General features: G+C 34.1%; 1 protein-coding gene across 2 annotated transcripts in view; it reads right to left on the minus strand.

Annotated features, from left to right (window-relative positions):
* Nucleotides 1–14,591, minus strand: part of MAP2K4 (mitogen-activated protein kinase kinase 4) — a 127,094-nt gene that overhangs the window by 24,451 nt on the left and 88,052 nt on the right. For both annotated transcript variants that reach the window (XM_037028341.1, XM_037028340.1), the window contains 3 exons: nt 7,927–8,046; nt 5,491–5,542; nt 2,669–2,796 (listed from right to left, as the gene is read on the minus strand). In XM_037028341.1, coding sequence (XP_036884236.1) covers nt 2,669–2,796; nt 5,491–5,542; nt 7,927–8,046 — 300 coding nt within the window. The remainder of the gene's footprint in view (nt 1–2,668; nt 2,797–5,490; nt 5,543–7,926; nt 8,047–14,591) is intronic.

A 14,591-nucleotide genomic window follows, 5' to 3' on the forward strand; every position in this document is an offset into this window, starting at 1 on the left:
TCACCTGGGTGATTTGAAGTTTCATCAAAAAACTGCACGAGACATAATGGATGAATGAGTGTGTTGTCACAGTGAAGCTGCCAATCACCAGTATCCCATAGCTAGGGCCTTCTGAATTATCCGAATAGCTTCCACAGAGAAATGTTCAAGCTTAATGCAAACTTTCATGCAGGTTTGTTGCTCTAATCACTCAGTCATTTTAAATATGTTGGCCACACAGTACCCATGCTCACTCAATGGTGTATACTGCCCCCACTGACTACTACATTGGAGCCATCACTATTCATGCATGTGCATTCTAGTCCACTCTCCTTGGCTGCCAGGTTACATTGATGTCACACAAACAATTCTTGTTATATTAACAATGGCTGGACTTTTTCCAAACAGACCTTGTTTATACACATATATACCTAAATGTATAAGTACATATATATGTATACAAATACATGTATGTATATAAATACACACATGCACATACCCCCCCCCCCCCCGATGAGGAAGCAGGAATGTGGAAAAATATTTACAACTGGCTCATGGAAAAAACTTAAATTTAAACTCTACACTTTATATACTTTCTATGTTAAACATAATCCAAGAAATCACAATTCCTATATAGACAAATAATAAACCTTAAAAAGACAAGACACATTATTGCTGATATCTTCTGTCAAGATATATTAAAGGAAAGTCAAGTCACTGTTAGCAGCTTGTAAAATGAATGTTGACTGTACTCTTGTCCATTTATACAGGCCTCAGAAGACTGAATGGATAGAAGCATTTTACTCGGTAAAAAGGTTAGTGGCAGTTTGTTGGGAGACTGCTTACTCCAAGGCTGCAACAGGTCAGCAGGAAAAGAAAAGCCGTTCACCTACTGGGCCTGTGAACCTTACCACTACACAAAAACCGAAAGTCTACTTCTTTCTTAAAAGTGACCTACATGCATCCAGCTGTATCAGGGCTACGATTGCATTTTTAAAATTTACATAAATCAAATATCACTCTTAGCCAGTGTTACACAGCAAAACCCTTAGATAACCTTAGTACTGAGACAAGCCCTAAAAGTACTTGCATAGATTAACAGTTTATACTTAATTCTCAGGCATCATGGCTAAGTGTATAAATTACATGAATTCTCAAATAGTCCATGTTTAATTTGTTTTTAATCTCTTGCTTTTGAACTGGTTGTTCCATTTCTCCATAGTTATCATGATTTAATACATGATCATCCAAATCTTCCCAAGAACCTTCCTGCCCAGTCACCACTCACAAAGTCAAAACTACAAATGAAGATCTTTTCTGTGTGTATTAACACACACACACACACACACACACACACACCTGACATTTCTGCTTGTGGAAAAAGTGACATGGAAAGGTATTAATAAAAACAGGGCACTGAAAACAGTAATTCTAAAATGTTAATAATGAAAAAATTTCAAAAACAATGTTTTTCAAAAACAAGACCAGAGTATAGGCAACAGAATATGTATGCACAAAGGATACATGTAATAATGTGCCTTACACTATTTATAGGTTAATATATAAGTGAAAAGTGAAAGCATGGTTGGTATAAAATTTACTTTTAAATAATGTTGAAAATAAAATGTATTTAAGTTCATAAAATAAGCATAAATTTGTGGGTAGCACTGTCTGCCCATCCACGAACAAGACATAAAAGCTATAATATGTAGTTTATGATTTTTCTTACTTTTCTGTTGCTTATAATACTGGGTTGGAAAAATATATAAATCAAGAAAGAAACTAACAGATAAAAGGAGACAAAAGTTTTATTCAGCTCTAAACTAACTTTTAGTTTAAAAAGAGTCTTCAAAGACTGAAACAGACACTCCTGATAGAGGTGCTTCAATAAATGACACAAAACCTGTTTGTACCACTACTTTGGGGAGCAGTCTGCTGCTCCACAGAGAACCACAGCCACATTAAGGAAGACACCACCATGTAAGGAAAATGTTTAAAATACAGACACAATTTCCAGTCAGATATAGACAAAAGTCCAGGCTACAGGAACAGTCTGTGCAAATGCACTGGGTTAAGATGAGTATGGTACGTGTAGGACAGGGTAGCCTTGTCTCCCTAAATGGAAAGAGGCTCCAGGTTGGCAAATATAAGATGTCTACCCTTGCATTTATGAGTTTGCTTCGTCCACCTCTAAAGAAGAAGGGACCAACAATAGTCAAAACATAGCCTCAGACTCTGCAAGATATACCGAGTCCCACCATGAATCCGACTCCTTCTGTTCTCCTGTAACTGGGAATAGGACACATTCTCAACATGTCTAATACAATGTTCTCTACTACAGCCAAGATAGCACACAGAGTGTTAGAAACACAAAGAAGCCTTCTGAGAACTAACCATCTGATTGATTAGTACAGCTGAACATGGTGAAAAAACAGTAATCAGAGAAAACCACAAAGGTTAAGTACCAAATAAGAGGAACAGAGTAAGACAATAAAATAGGAGTTCACTGGGATAGTTTTGCAAAGTTTCATGGAGAAGCTAGAACCTGCATTTGGTCCTTAGGAAAGAGATGAGTCTCATATGGTGAAACTGCGTGACCCATGGTAGAGCCCTTAGCAGTACAGCACCAAAGGCCACAGGTTCTCTGCACAACCACTGTCAAGCAAGAAGGCTTGGCCTTTGCACTTACTGCCATGTATGGCCTGCACCCAGCATCTCTTGTCTTGGCAATGGAGTCCACAAGCTGTCCACTGATGCCAAAGTCACAGAGTTTAATATTTCCACTTCTGTCCAGAAGGATATTGGAAGGTTTGATATCTGAAACACAAAGGTGACATTCAGTGTAGAAGCAATCAATCAAATGAGCTACATTCTAAAGTACTTTAAGTAAAAATATTGAAAAACCTTAGACAATAAGTGATCAAGTCCTTAAAATTCAGATATATAAAAGGATGAGAAATACAAAATTTCTCTAAAGACAGATACATAAAAACTCTATCAAAAAATGCTACACAATAAACTTAGGCATTCTATAATGCCTGCTTCCATCAAGAGACATATTCATTTACTTGTTTCAAATTCATTACTTAACAGTCAAAATACAAAGAATGAATTTAAACTGTATGAGTACACTAAGCTACTTTACAATGTGTCAAAGACTATATAATTGAATACAAAGTATATGAATTATAAACCCACAATTTAGTTATAAAGTAGAGATTTAACTAACTTAGTAAAGTATCCAATCCAGTATATCCAGAAGACCACAGGCTTTGGGATCAGAGAAGCAAAGGTTCAAAATCTGGATCTAAAATTCACAATGTGAAATTCTTAATATGGCCTGTGAACTTTCAGTAGCAAACACAATTTCCCCACCCACAAAATGAAAAAAATAAAATTAAAACACCTAATACAGTGCCCAAACCTTATGTATACTCAATAAATGCATCCACTTAATAAATATTTGTGCTTGAGAGACTTCTGATCTTAGATGGCTTCCCCAAGTTTCTCCCAACCTACCCTTTCTTAAGTCATCTTAAGAAAGCAGATTCATTTTTACCACACCCAGAGTACTTGTGCTTCCCTGCAAGTTTGAGAAAGGCAAATCCCTTCCAAATCTAGTTTTACACAGTCTTGCCAAAATGGCCCCTAAGTTATCACCTTTTTCTCACTGACAATCAACTCAATGCCAGTGTCTGCTAATCAGCTACCTAGTCAGTTCTTCTCCTTTACTCACCAATTCCCTATATCTATCTTAATTTCTATCCATTGTGTTGTCACTACCATGGCTCTATGAACAAAAAGTAAAGGCAAAAATAAGTATACTGTGTAGCTCTATCTGCACCTTCAAACACTGGGTCCTGACTGGTCTAAGCTTACCAGGGTAATCTCAGGCTCCTGGGCAGGAACTAGTTTTAGGTTAGGGCGTAAGGAAATTCTGATCCATGACAAAAGAAAACAGAGACATGTAAAGAAGATTTCCCTGTCCCTGACAGCTGCGCAGGAAGAGAGCTTCTTCAAGAAGTTGTCATGTCTAGATGTGACACTAGAGACCAGCTTTCCTTCTTACTACCCTGAGGATGGAGTTGACACACTATTAAGGACACAGCCTAAAGAAGGGAGTTTGAGCCCAATCACATTTCGCCAAGAGCTACTTTAACTCTGGACTGTATTATCACAGATAATGAATTTCCTTGAAGTTCAAGGCAGTTGTCAGAATTTTCTGTTACCTGTGATCAAATGCACTCTAACTGAAGCAAAAAAGCTAACCAATTTGATTTGATAAAAATACTACTATAAACTAATCATTTGATTTAGTAATACAAAAATCACAGTTATTTCTGAAGCCTCTCCCTTTCATTCTACTCCTCCTCAGGCATGGTCTTAGTGCTTTACTATGATACTCTTAAGTACGCTAAGGTATCTAAGCAGCCCTAAGGTAAAAGTGACACTTTCACAATTGCAGCACACAGGGATGAAAAAAAAAAAGAAAGAACAACCCCAAAACAAGAACAAGGAGGAACAAATAATTTTGTTTAGGGACCTAACACTACATGATTTTAGGCCAAAAGAGAAACTAAGAAGCCTACCTAATATTATTGTTAACAAGCCCAGCAAAAATAAATGAATTATTCTGATATTCAAGGTTAACTAATTTCTGGTCCAGGTTCAACCCCAAATTACTTAAATGTCCAAGTTACTAATTTCTTTAACCACTAGAAATTATGTTTCTTTGAATTCAAGGTTCACATTTCTGAATATGACCTTTGACTTTCTATCATATTTATTGTCAGGCTGAATCATACAGTGTCACATTTTGTCTTACATTTGTCCATTACAAATTTGCTGGAAAGAGTGAACTTATGTCCCTCATCAAAACCACTAACTCTGAACAACTACTCTGAGTCTGTCAGTAACACATAGAGCAACTATTTAGTCTATTTGCTTAATTAAATGCAGGATTTCCACTGCCTTCCAACAGATCTACATCAAATGTTTAAAAATTTTGAATCTGTGTCTAATAAGGACAAGATCACTATTCTCACACATACAAATGCTTTAGAAGAATTCCAACGTACAATACTAGTGAAAGAATCTCTCAATTTGCAAAACTATCCTCTAAAGTAGAGAAGAAACACTTGACAGGGACAGTAGTATGCCTTTGTAATACAAGGGTACCACCCTCTGATTCTTCTGCATGCTCATAGAACCATCTCCACGCCTTACTCGTATACACAGAAACACTATGTACTAGGTGAATGAATAATTATTTTTCAACTATGAGTATTAAGAACTTACAGCAAAACTTCTTTCAACTACTAAGCCTAACATATTAATAAGGTAGAGTGGAATTTATAGATTCCCAAAAGAAAAAAAAAACCTAAATTGACAATGAAGTTTTAGGATACATACAGTATGTTTTACTAAAAAAGTGACATTTAATTTTCAATATTTTTTCTTATTATTCCTATTAAGACAAAATTGTTCTATAAAAAACAATCCTATACCCACCTCTGTGAATAATTTTCAAGTTTTCTTTTAAGTGGTTTAGTGCTTTCACAGTCTGGGAAGAAAAAGCATAGATGAGATGAAAAGTCTCCTTTTAATCAAATAGCACAACAGTTTATTGTAACAGCCCACACAGCCCACTGCATTCCATAACCTTAATGTTTCAATATTTCATGCATTTTTTGTTAACTGAAGATGCTGAATAATGATTTTAAACCTGAAAATTAAGTTGCCTTTATATACCATTCCTTGAAAGTGTAAAAAAAAAAAAAAAGGTAACTTACAATTTTTTAGTAAGTCATTGACAAGTTGTATAATGTTTCCTATACTTTTAAACTTTTCAAGAATAGAAATATGTAGTGCAAGAAAGTCCAATAGGCTGGGTTCATTATCAACCCTAATTTAACAACGTTTTCCAGATTCTCAATTTCTCACCCTTATTTACCCTCACTGGGTGCTAAGCCTTCAGAGTAATTTCTGCATAGCCACAGTATCTCCACTCAGCCACTATGGCAGCTTATCCCAAAGTTATCCTACTGTCTGATCATTGCTCATAATCACAAAATCAGAAATCTCTTCAGGAAAGGAGGGAACAGAGACTTGACTTAAAAATGTCCACAACCTCAAACTAGAACAGGCCAACTATTTACAACAGGCCAGCTTTTTGCTATAGAAAAGTCAAGTCTCTGTTGCCATCAAGCTTATGGGTATCAGGAACAGAACACACAAATCTGTAAAGTTTCAAACAGGTAGGCTTGTGTGTTTGTTGAGTTATTAATTAACAAGAAGAGATTTAACACAAAGTAATTTTAAATGTTGTGCTTAATATAAGGTGATCACCAAGTCTAGAAACATAGGAAATATAGAATTATTTATAGTATAAATAATATAGTATTTATAGTATCTATACTACACATATTTCAGTATATGATCAAATAATTTTATTATGTTTTCCAACTTCATGAGCACCCTGTTGTATAGTGGTGAACAGCATTCTGGGATTAGGCTGCCTGGGCTTATACCATTTACCAGTTACAACTGTATAAACTTCAAAGCAAGTTAATTACTTAACCTCTCCATACTTCAGGTCTGTCATCTGTAAACAGTTGCACTATATACCATGAAGAGCTGCTATGAAGATAAAATGTTGTAAGATCTTGGCCTGATACAAATGAATATTCAATAACTACTAGCTATTATCATTATACTACTATTGTTCCTATGAATACTAACAAATTCCAAGATAATATTGAGTTTGGTATACTGGAGAGAGATGGCTAAATTGATCAATATAACATTTCCTATACTAGTCTGAATAATGAACAAGTTTCTAGTAAAGCTCAGCTTTGTTTTATAAAATATATGAAAGGGTATATCTCTTAAAATGTACCTCATAAAACATTCAAATTTCAGCATTAATTTAGCTAAATAGCTTAAAACATTACATGAGACCTATGAATCTTAGGATTATAATGCCTGAAGTTTAATCTGATTTTTAAAATTTCAATTACACACATACTTCTCTTATAACTAAATACAATTCAGAAACTGCATCTTTTTAACATTAACCACTAGTGCTTCAACAGGATAAAACGGCAATGAATAGACAACCTGTACTGGAGGCTGAGGAAACAGGGAAGGAAGAGATAAGAAAATATATGCAACCAGAGTACCTTACAACTTCCTCTAAAATTTAGTTTACATAATCACTAACCAGGTCATGTAATTAATTCAGATTCACAGGGATTTCTAAGAATCTTATTAATTATACTCTATCAGAAATTTTTTTCAGAAAAAAATAATTATGAACAACCTTCGCTAACTACAAGATTCAGAGCAAGAAAAGAAATAATCATGACCTCACTTTCAAGACTATAAACATAAGCAAAAAAGTACCTCTTTTTTTCTTGGTACTCTGGTAAAAATGAATTGACTAAATTAGTAGTAATACTGGTTACCAAAATTGCTAGTCAAAAATTTACATACTTTAGACTACATAACCCAAATCTTAAACCACAAGAAATAATACTTTGTCTAAGAGTTTTAATTAAGAGCCTTATAGGAAACTGCGGTGATTCTAATTAATTTAGGGACAACTTTAATAATACAACATATTTTAAAATGATTAAGCCAGCAGGGGAAAAAAGCAGAAAACTGCTTTTTCTAATCTTACTGACATCACAATCTATTATGGCTCGCTGTGATTTTATTGAAAAGAATACTGTAGTTTTATGTAGAATATATTTTGAAAATTGTTATGACTTATGTTAATTACCTCAAAGAAGTGATTTTTGTCTCTTTTTCTATTACAAATGATTTTCCAAGAAAATTAATAATATCCTGTGAAGGACATTTGGGTATATGCACATTCAAGTCTCCAGCACCATTGTTATATAAGTACTATACATAAAATAAACAATTTGAAAACCAGGTACTTACTGCTAAAGTGATTTTGCCTAAAATTTCTTCTGGAATAACATCATCTAATACACTATATACATATTTGTAAAACTTATCAAACGAGGTAGACATGAGTTCCATACAGATCCAACAGTCACCCTATGAAATAACAAATATTTGTTATTCTCATACATCTTATTATTAAGTACCACTTGTTCCTTTACTTAAAATAGAAATACAATTAAAGAAAAAGCAACCTTATTTTTTTCAATTTTGTTTTAGTAGAAATTTTGGTTTCTTATCAAAGCTCAGAATATTTTCCTTGTGCTTTAACATGAACTTCTTTGCTCAATTTCCCACACCCTTAATTGTAAGGATAGGAATTGTCTTACATAAAAAACTTTAGCATTTTTATAAAACTTTCACATTTTGCCATAATTAAATCTAAAAATAGAAAATGTGGGAAAATGTTCATTTTCACTAACAAAGACTAAAATTATAGTTATCTTGAGTTACTATAAAAACTTTGTAAATTAGTAAAATAAAGTGAGGGAGAGACAGGAGAGACAGGGAAAGAAAGGAAGAAAGAAAAAAGAGAAACAGAAAGAGAGAGAAAAGAAAGAGAGACAGAAAAAAATATATAAAGCAAACCCAATGCCTCAAGTCCTTGCTCAAGTGCCACCTTCTCAGGAGTTAACACTTAAAATGCAAGTCATCCCATTCTTAGCATCCCTTTATCTTACCTTGCTGTGTTTTGCATAATCCTCATCATCTTCTAATATAAAATATGACTTATTTATTTTAATTTTGTGTTTTTCATCTATAGTCCCTACTACAGTGTACATTCCATCAGAGCATGGACTCAACAAACATTCTTTAAATTAATGAATGTTGGCTATAATTAAATTGTATCATTTAAAAATGGATGGCAACATTACAGAGTCTTTTAAAACAGTTTGAAGTCAACTGGACAACTAAACAAGAGAAATAAAAGTACTATACTCATTGACAGAAAAATTATATTCATTGACAAAATCATGACCAGGAATCTAACTTAAAAAAACCATAAATTACAAAAACAAAAACAAACTAGAAATCACTGACCTAATCTCATTATGAGGAAATGGCACATCATTAAAGGAATTATTTAAAACCAAATTCTGAAAACTACAGTTCTTGAGCTGTATGCACGAGCAAATGTAGAACCTAAGCCAATACCATGATTATAGCACTATCAAAGTACTTGCACATCTGAGCAAGTACCACCAAATACCTTGTACAAGTGAAAACAACTATCAGTATGGTGACAAAGAATTAGTATTCTGGTTTCACAGAATACTTATTTGTAAAGCATACTTGATGAAAACTTTTACTTTAGTATTCTTTTTTAAAGTCTTCTCTTTTGAGTGCTCATACACAATGAGCACAAAAGACTAACACCCTTCACTCAAAACATACACTTGAATTTATTTTAATCTGAAGACATCATCATAACAGATTTACTAGAACTTTTTTATTATAGAAAAAGACAGCACGATTAATTCATCTACTTAGAATAACAGTACAGGAAGGAACTGAGCTTCAGTGGTATAGCGAAGTACAATAGAAAGATCACTGATATTTAGTCTGAAAGGCCTGACTTCTTATCCTTGCTCTCCCATGTCCTACTCATAAGATGGGACCCCTCTATTCCACATCTATGAAATGGGATTGCCCCACCATCCTCAATGAATTATGATAAAGACCAAACAAGTTAACATTTTGTAGAATACAAAATAAAGTGCCTGGTAGGTGGTAAAAACTATAGCTAAGAAAACAAAGGGAGAAGAGAGAATGAAAAAAATAGAAAGGCAATCAAAAGAGAAAGAAAGATATGGGAACAGGGGAAATACAGGTAGGAAATGTAAACTAAGATTTAAAGATGAGAAGAGCATAATAGTGCCAGAGAGGGAAATGTTTATAGTTTCTAAAAGTATATAACCCAATACGAATTTCTTATTTCTCCTGGTAGTTCCTTTTGGCCTAACTGATAATAGACAACAGCAATGAGCTGCATTTAAAGACAGAAAAATGGAACGGTCCGAGATGCCTCAAAAAGCAGGAAAAACAGCATTACTCACGTTCAAGTAAAGGATGAAATGGCCATGTGACTCACATACAAAAGAAATTACTAAACCTGGATATACTGAAAGAAAGGTTTATGTTTTCAATGAAAAACTGAACTACAATGATCAAAATAAGGTTCCTACAGACAGGATCCAGAGAAAACCAATAACATGCTTATGTATCAGCAGTAACCACTTAGAAAATTCTTTAAAAAACACTACTAATAACAAAAACTATAAATGCTCAGACTATACCAAAAGAAGCAAAACATTTATGAAAGCAAGTATAAAATGCTAGTAAAGGGCATAACATCAACCTAACCAAAGAGGCAAAGCATGCTTTCAAGTATGAAGACTCAGGATCACAAAGATGCCAAATTCCCCTAAATTAACCTAAGAATTCAGTTAGATTCTAATAGAAATTATCACATACCTGGACAAGCTTATTCTAAAACTTACACAGAAAAGTAGAGCCAAGCATAGTTCACATGATTTTAAAGAAGAGGGACTGAGCTACTACATAAAAACTGTTACAGAAAGCTATCACAGTAAAAGATGGTGGTGTCAGGATGGGAGGGGTAGGACAAAATGACGGCTGAACTACAACCGGAAAAGATGGCTGACGTCAAACCAGAGAGCCAAAAGGGTGGGCTTTGCGAAAACAGATATCCGCACAGCAATCTGAGCCAGAGGAGAACCACCAATGATATATTGTCACTTTGTTCAAAGGGGACCAATCCCCAGCTCCCATGAAGAGAGCCAACCAAAATAAAATCCCGCCATATTCCCTGATTGGGCACGACTTCTTCAGCCCCACTCTGTGGACCAGAGAACCTCGCCCGGGTGCACAAACCCCAAGAAAGCTTTATACTGCCTAACTTTGTGGCTGATTAGCATTTCTTCCTTGGTGGAGCCTAAGAAAACCTTTCAGATGGAACTGATACAGGGGGAAAGTAAATATGCCAGTGGAACAGACTGAAAAAACCACACACCTAGGAAATTTGATTTATGACAGATGTAGCAAAGCAAATAGTGGCAAAGGGTGGACTATTCCATGAATGCTGCTAAGACTAGTGGCCTTCCATGTACAAAAAAGCTAAATTAGATCATCACCTCAAATCATTCACAAATAAAAATACAAAAACTCCCAAAAGCAACTTCAGAAAAGCAAAAGTACCCCTGGCTGGTGTGGCTCAGTGGATCAGCACCAACCTGTGAACCAAAGGGTCACCGACCGATTCAACTCCAGTCACGGCACATGCCTGGGGTGCAGACCAGGTCTCTAGTACGGGGTGTGCAAGAGGCAACCACACATTGATGTTTCTCTCCCTCCCTCCCTTCCCCTCTCTATAAAAATAAATAAACTGTTTAAAGAAGAAAAACAAAAGGAAAGCTTTGTTTTGAAAGTCTAAGGCTTCAGGGTAGGGAAAAAAATTCTTCCCAAAAACATATATGAAAAGAATAAGAACTATAGAATTTAACTCCATTATAATGAATATTTTTGTATGACAAAGGACACCAAAAGAGTCCAACCAAAAGTTCAAAACTAAGACAGGGACATCTATTTGGATGCAAAAAAAAAGAAAAAAGGACTAGTACCTTGAATAATAAAGCATATGCTAAATCAATTAGCAATACACGACACAATAGAATAATGGCAAATGGATATGAACAGGCAAGTCTCACAAAAGAAAACCTAAATGCACAAGTAAAAAATTCTGTATCTCACAGGTAATTAGGTAAATGTAATTTTAAAAGTGAGGTACCACTTCAAATCCACCTGACTGCCCAAACTGAAACATTTAATAATATCAAATATTAGCAATGAGATGTCACAATAAATGTATATGGCCCACCCAACATCCCCAACCCCTTTGTTATGTACATTGTGCCCAGCTAAAACTCTGGTTCTTAGTCTTTTATGTAAAGTAAGGCAGCCAATGAGAAGTCAACACAAACCTGTCCCATTGTGATTCCAGGACAGCCCTTTTAGTTCTTCCCTTTTGTCTTGCTTTCCTGTGGATAGCTGAATGCCAGCTTGGACTAGGAAGCAGTCTCAATAATGGAAACCACAAACTAAGTAATAAGCTACTACCAGTCTCCATTACTGACAACTAAGTACAATTCCTGATACAGAAATTACCTTTCTGACTCACAGGAATGTAAGTTAGTATAAACAATAAAGATGAAATATGACAACATCCACTAAAGTTGAAGATACTCACTATCATTTAACCTGGCAATTATATTTCTAGGTATACTCTAAGAAACTCTAACCTAAGTTGTTAGCAGGCATGCAAAAGGCAGTTCCTTTTTATATTGTTTATAACTGCAAAAAATTAGAAACAACCAACATTAGGATTATTAAATAATAAAAATGTTATGTTTAGTCATTAGATTATTATATAGCAGTTAAAATAAATTAACCAAATTATATGTAAGGTGGGGCAAAAGTAGGTTTACAGTTGTTCATATGGAAAATAATACAAAAAAATGCAAGAATAAACTGTCTGACATACAACTGTAAACCTACTTTTGCTTTACCTTTATTATAGATCTGTTTACATGGACAAATCTTGAAAACTACGCCCAATAAAAAATTCTATGGAAGACACAAACAGGATTATTCCATATAGGGAAATTTTGAAAATATAATAAAGCAATACTATGTATTTATTACTTAAGGGAAAATACATATATGAAAAAAACAAGTTGAAGGAAATATTAACTTCAAGGTCATGTTTACATTGAAAGAGAAAAAGGGAGAATGAGATGAGGACTTCAACTGTATTTATAATTTAAAGACAGATAAAGAGCAAATATGCTAAAATGCTAGTCTGTGGTGTGGATACATTGCTATTCCCTCTAATTTTCTGTATGTTTGAAATATTTCATAGTTTAAAAAAAAAGAACTACCTTAAGAAACTAAAAAAAGAAGAGTAAATAAACCAAAGTAGAAGAAAATGAGTGATTAGAATTGAAAAATTTTAATTAGAAAACAAAAAAACAACATAGAAAATTAATGTAACTGAAAGTTGGTTCACTTAAATATTAATAAATCTGATAAACTTCTCGCCAGACTACTTAGGGAAAAATAGAGAAGGTGCAAATTACCTATATCGGAAAAGGATAGGGAGGAAACATTACCATATTGTCTACACATATTAAGATGAAAAGAAAGCGCTATTACAAATAATTCCATGCCCATTAATTTGACAATTTAGATGAAAGGGACAAATTTCTTCAAGGAAATTTACTATCAAAGATCATTCTTAAAGAAACAGATAACTAGAATAGAATATCTTTAAAGGAAATCGATTTCGTAGTTGAAAATCTTCCCACAAAGTAAACTCCATGTTCAAATGGCTTCACTGGTGAATTCTACCAAATATTTACAGAAGAAATAATACCAATTCCCTAAATTACTCCAGATTTGAAAATGAGGGAATATTTCCCAACTCATTCTATAGGATTAGCATTACACTGATACAAAAGACAAAACTAAAAACCATTATAAGAAAATTACAGATCAATATCTCTCATGAACTTGTATATAAAATGTCTAAATAAATTTTTAGAAAATTTAACAATATGTAAAAAAATATATATAATAATTTAGTGGATTTATCCCAGAAAGTCAAGGCTGTTTTAATATTTGAAAAGCAATCCATGTAACTTACCATATTTTAAAAACATATGCAATCATCTTAAGGATGTATGGAAACAATTTAACAAAATTCTAATATCCACTCCTGATAAAAACTCTCAACAAACTAGGAATAGAAGGGAACTTCTTCAGCCTGATAGAGAACATCTATGAAAAACCTGTATCTAACATCATATTTAATAGTGAAAGCCTGAGTGAGTTTCCCCAAAGATCAGAAACATGAGAAGGATGTCCCCTCTCACCATTTCTATTCAACAGTGTCCTAAAGAGAGGATCTAGCCAGTGCAGTAAGAAAGGAAAGAAAGAAAAATAACAAAAGGGGTGGAAGGGAAGGAAGAGGAGGGGAGGGAAGAAAGAAGGAGAAAGAAAAAGAAAAAAGGAAAGAAAGAAGGGAGGGAGGGAAGGAGGAAAAGAAGAAAAGAGAAAAAGGAACTACCCAAATTTGAAAGAAGGAAGTAAACCCTCTTTATTCACAGACATAATAATCTATGTAGAAAACATGATGGAATCTACAAAAAGCTTTCAGAACTCATAAATGCATTTAATAAGGTTATATTATGTAAGATTAAGTAGAATCAAGTGAATTTCTACATTAGTCACAAAATAAGAAGAAACAATCTTTTCAATCTTGTTTATCAAAGTGTCAGAAAATATCAAATACTTAAGGATAAATTTAACAAAAATGTGAAAGATTTGTATGATGAAAATTATAAAATATTGCTGAAAAATATTTACAAGATATAAATAAATGAAGATACTATATTAATGAGTCACTAGACTTAAGACTGTTAAAATATGGGCCCTGGCTGGCATAGCTCAGTGGATTGAGCACGAGCCTGCGAACCAGACGATCGCGGTTCGATTCCCAGTCAGGGCACATGCCTGGGTTGCAGGCCAGTTCCTTGCAGGCTAACTACCAGCAGGGGACGCAC

This window comes from Sturnira hondurensis, unplaced genomic scaffold (assembly GCF_014824575.4).
Source record: "Sturnira hondurensis isolate 20B ecotype Veracruz unplaced genomic scaffold, ASM1482457v3 Scaffold0019835, whole genome shotgun sequence".
In the NCBI taxonomy this organism is placed as follows: Eukaryota; Metazoa; Chordata; class Mammalia; order Chiroptera; family Phyllostomidae; genus Sturnira; species Sturnira hondurensis.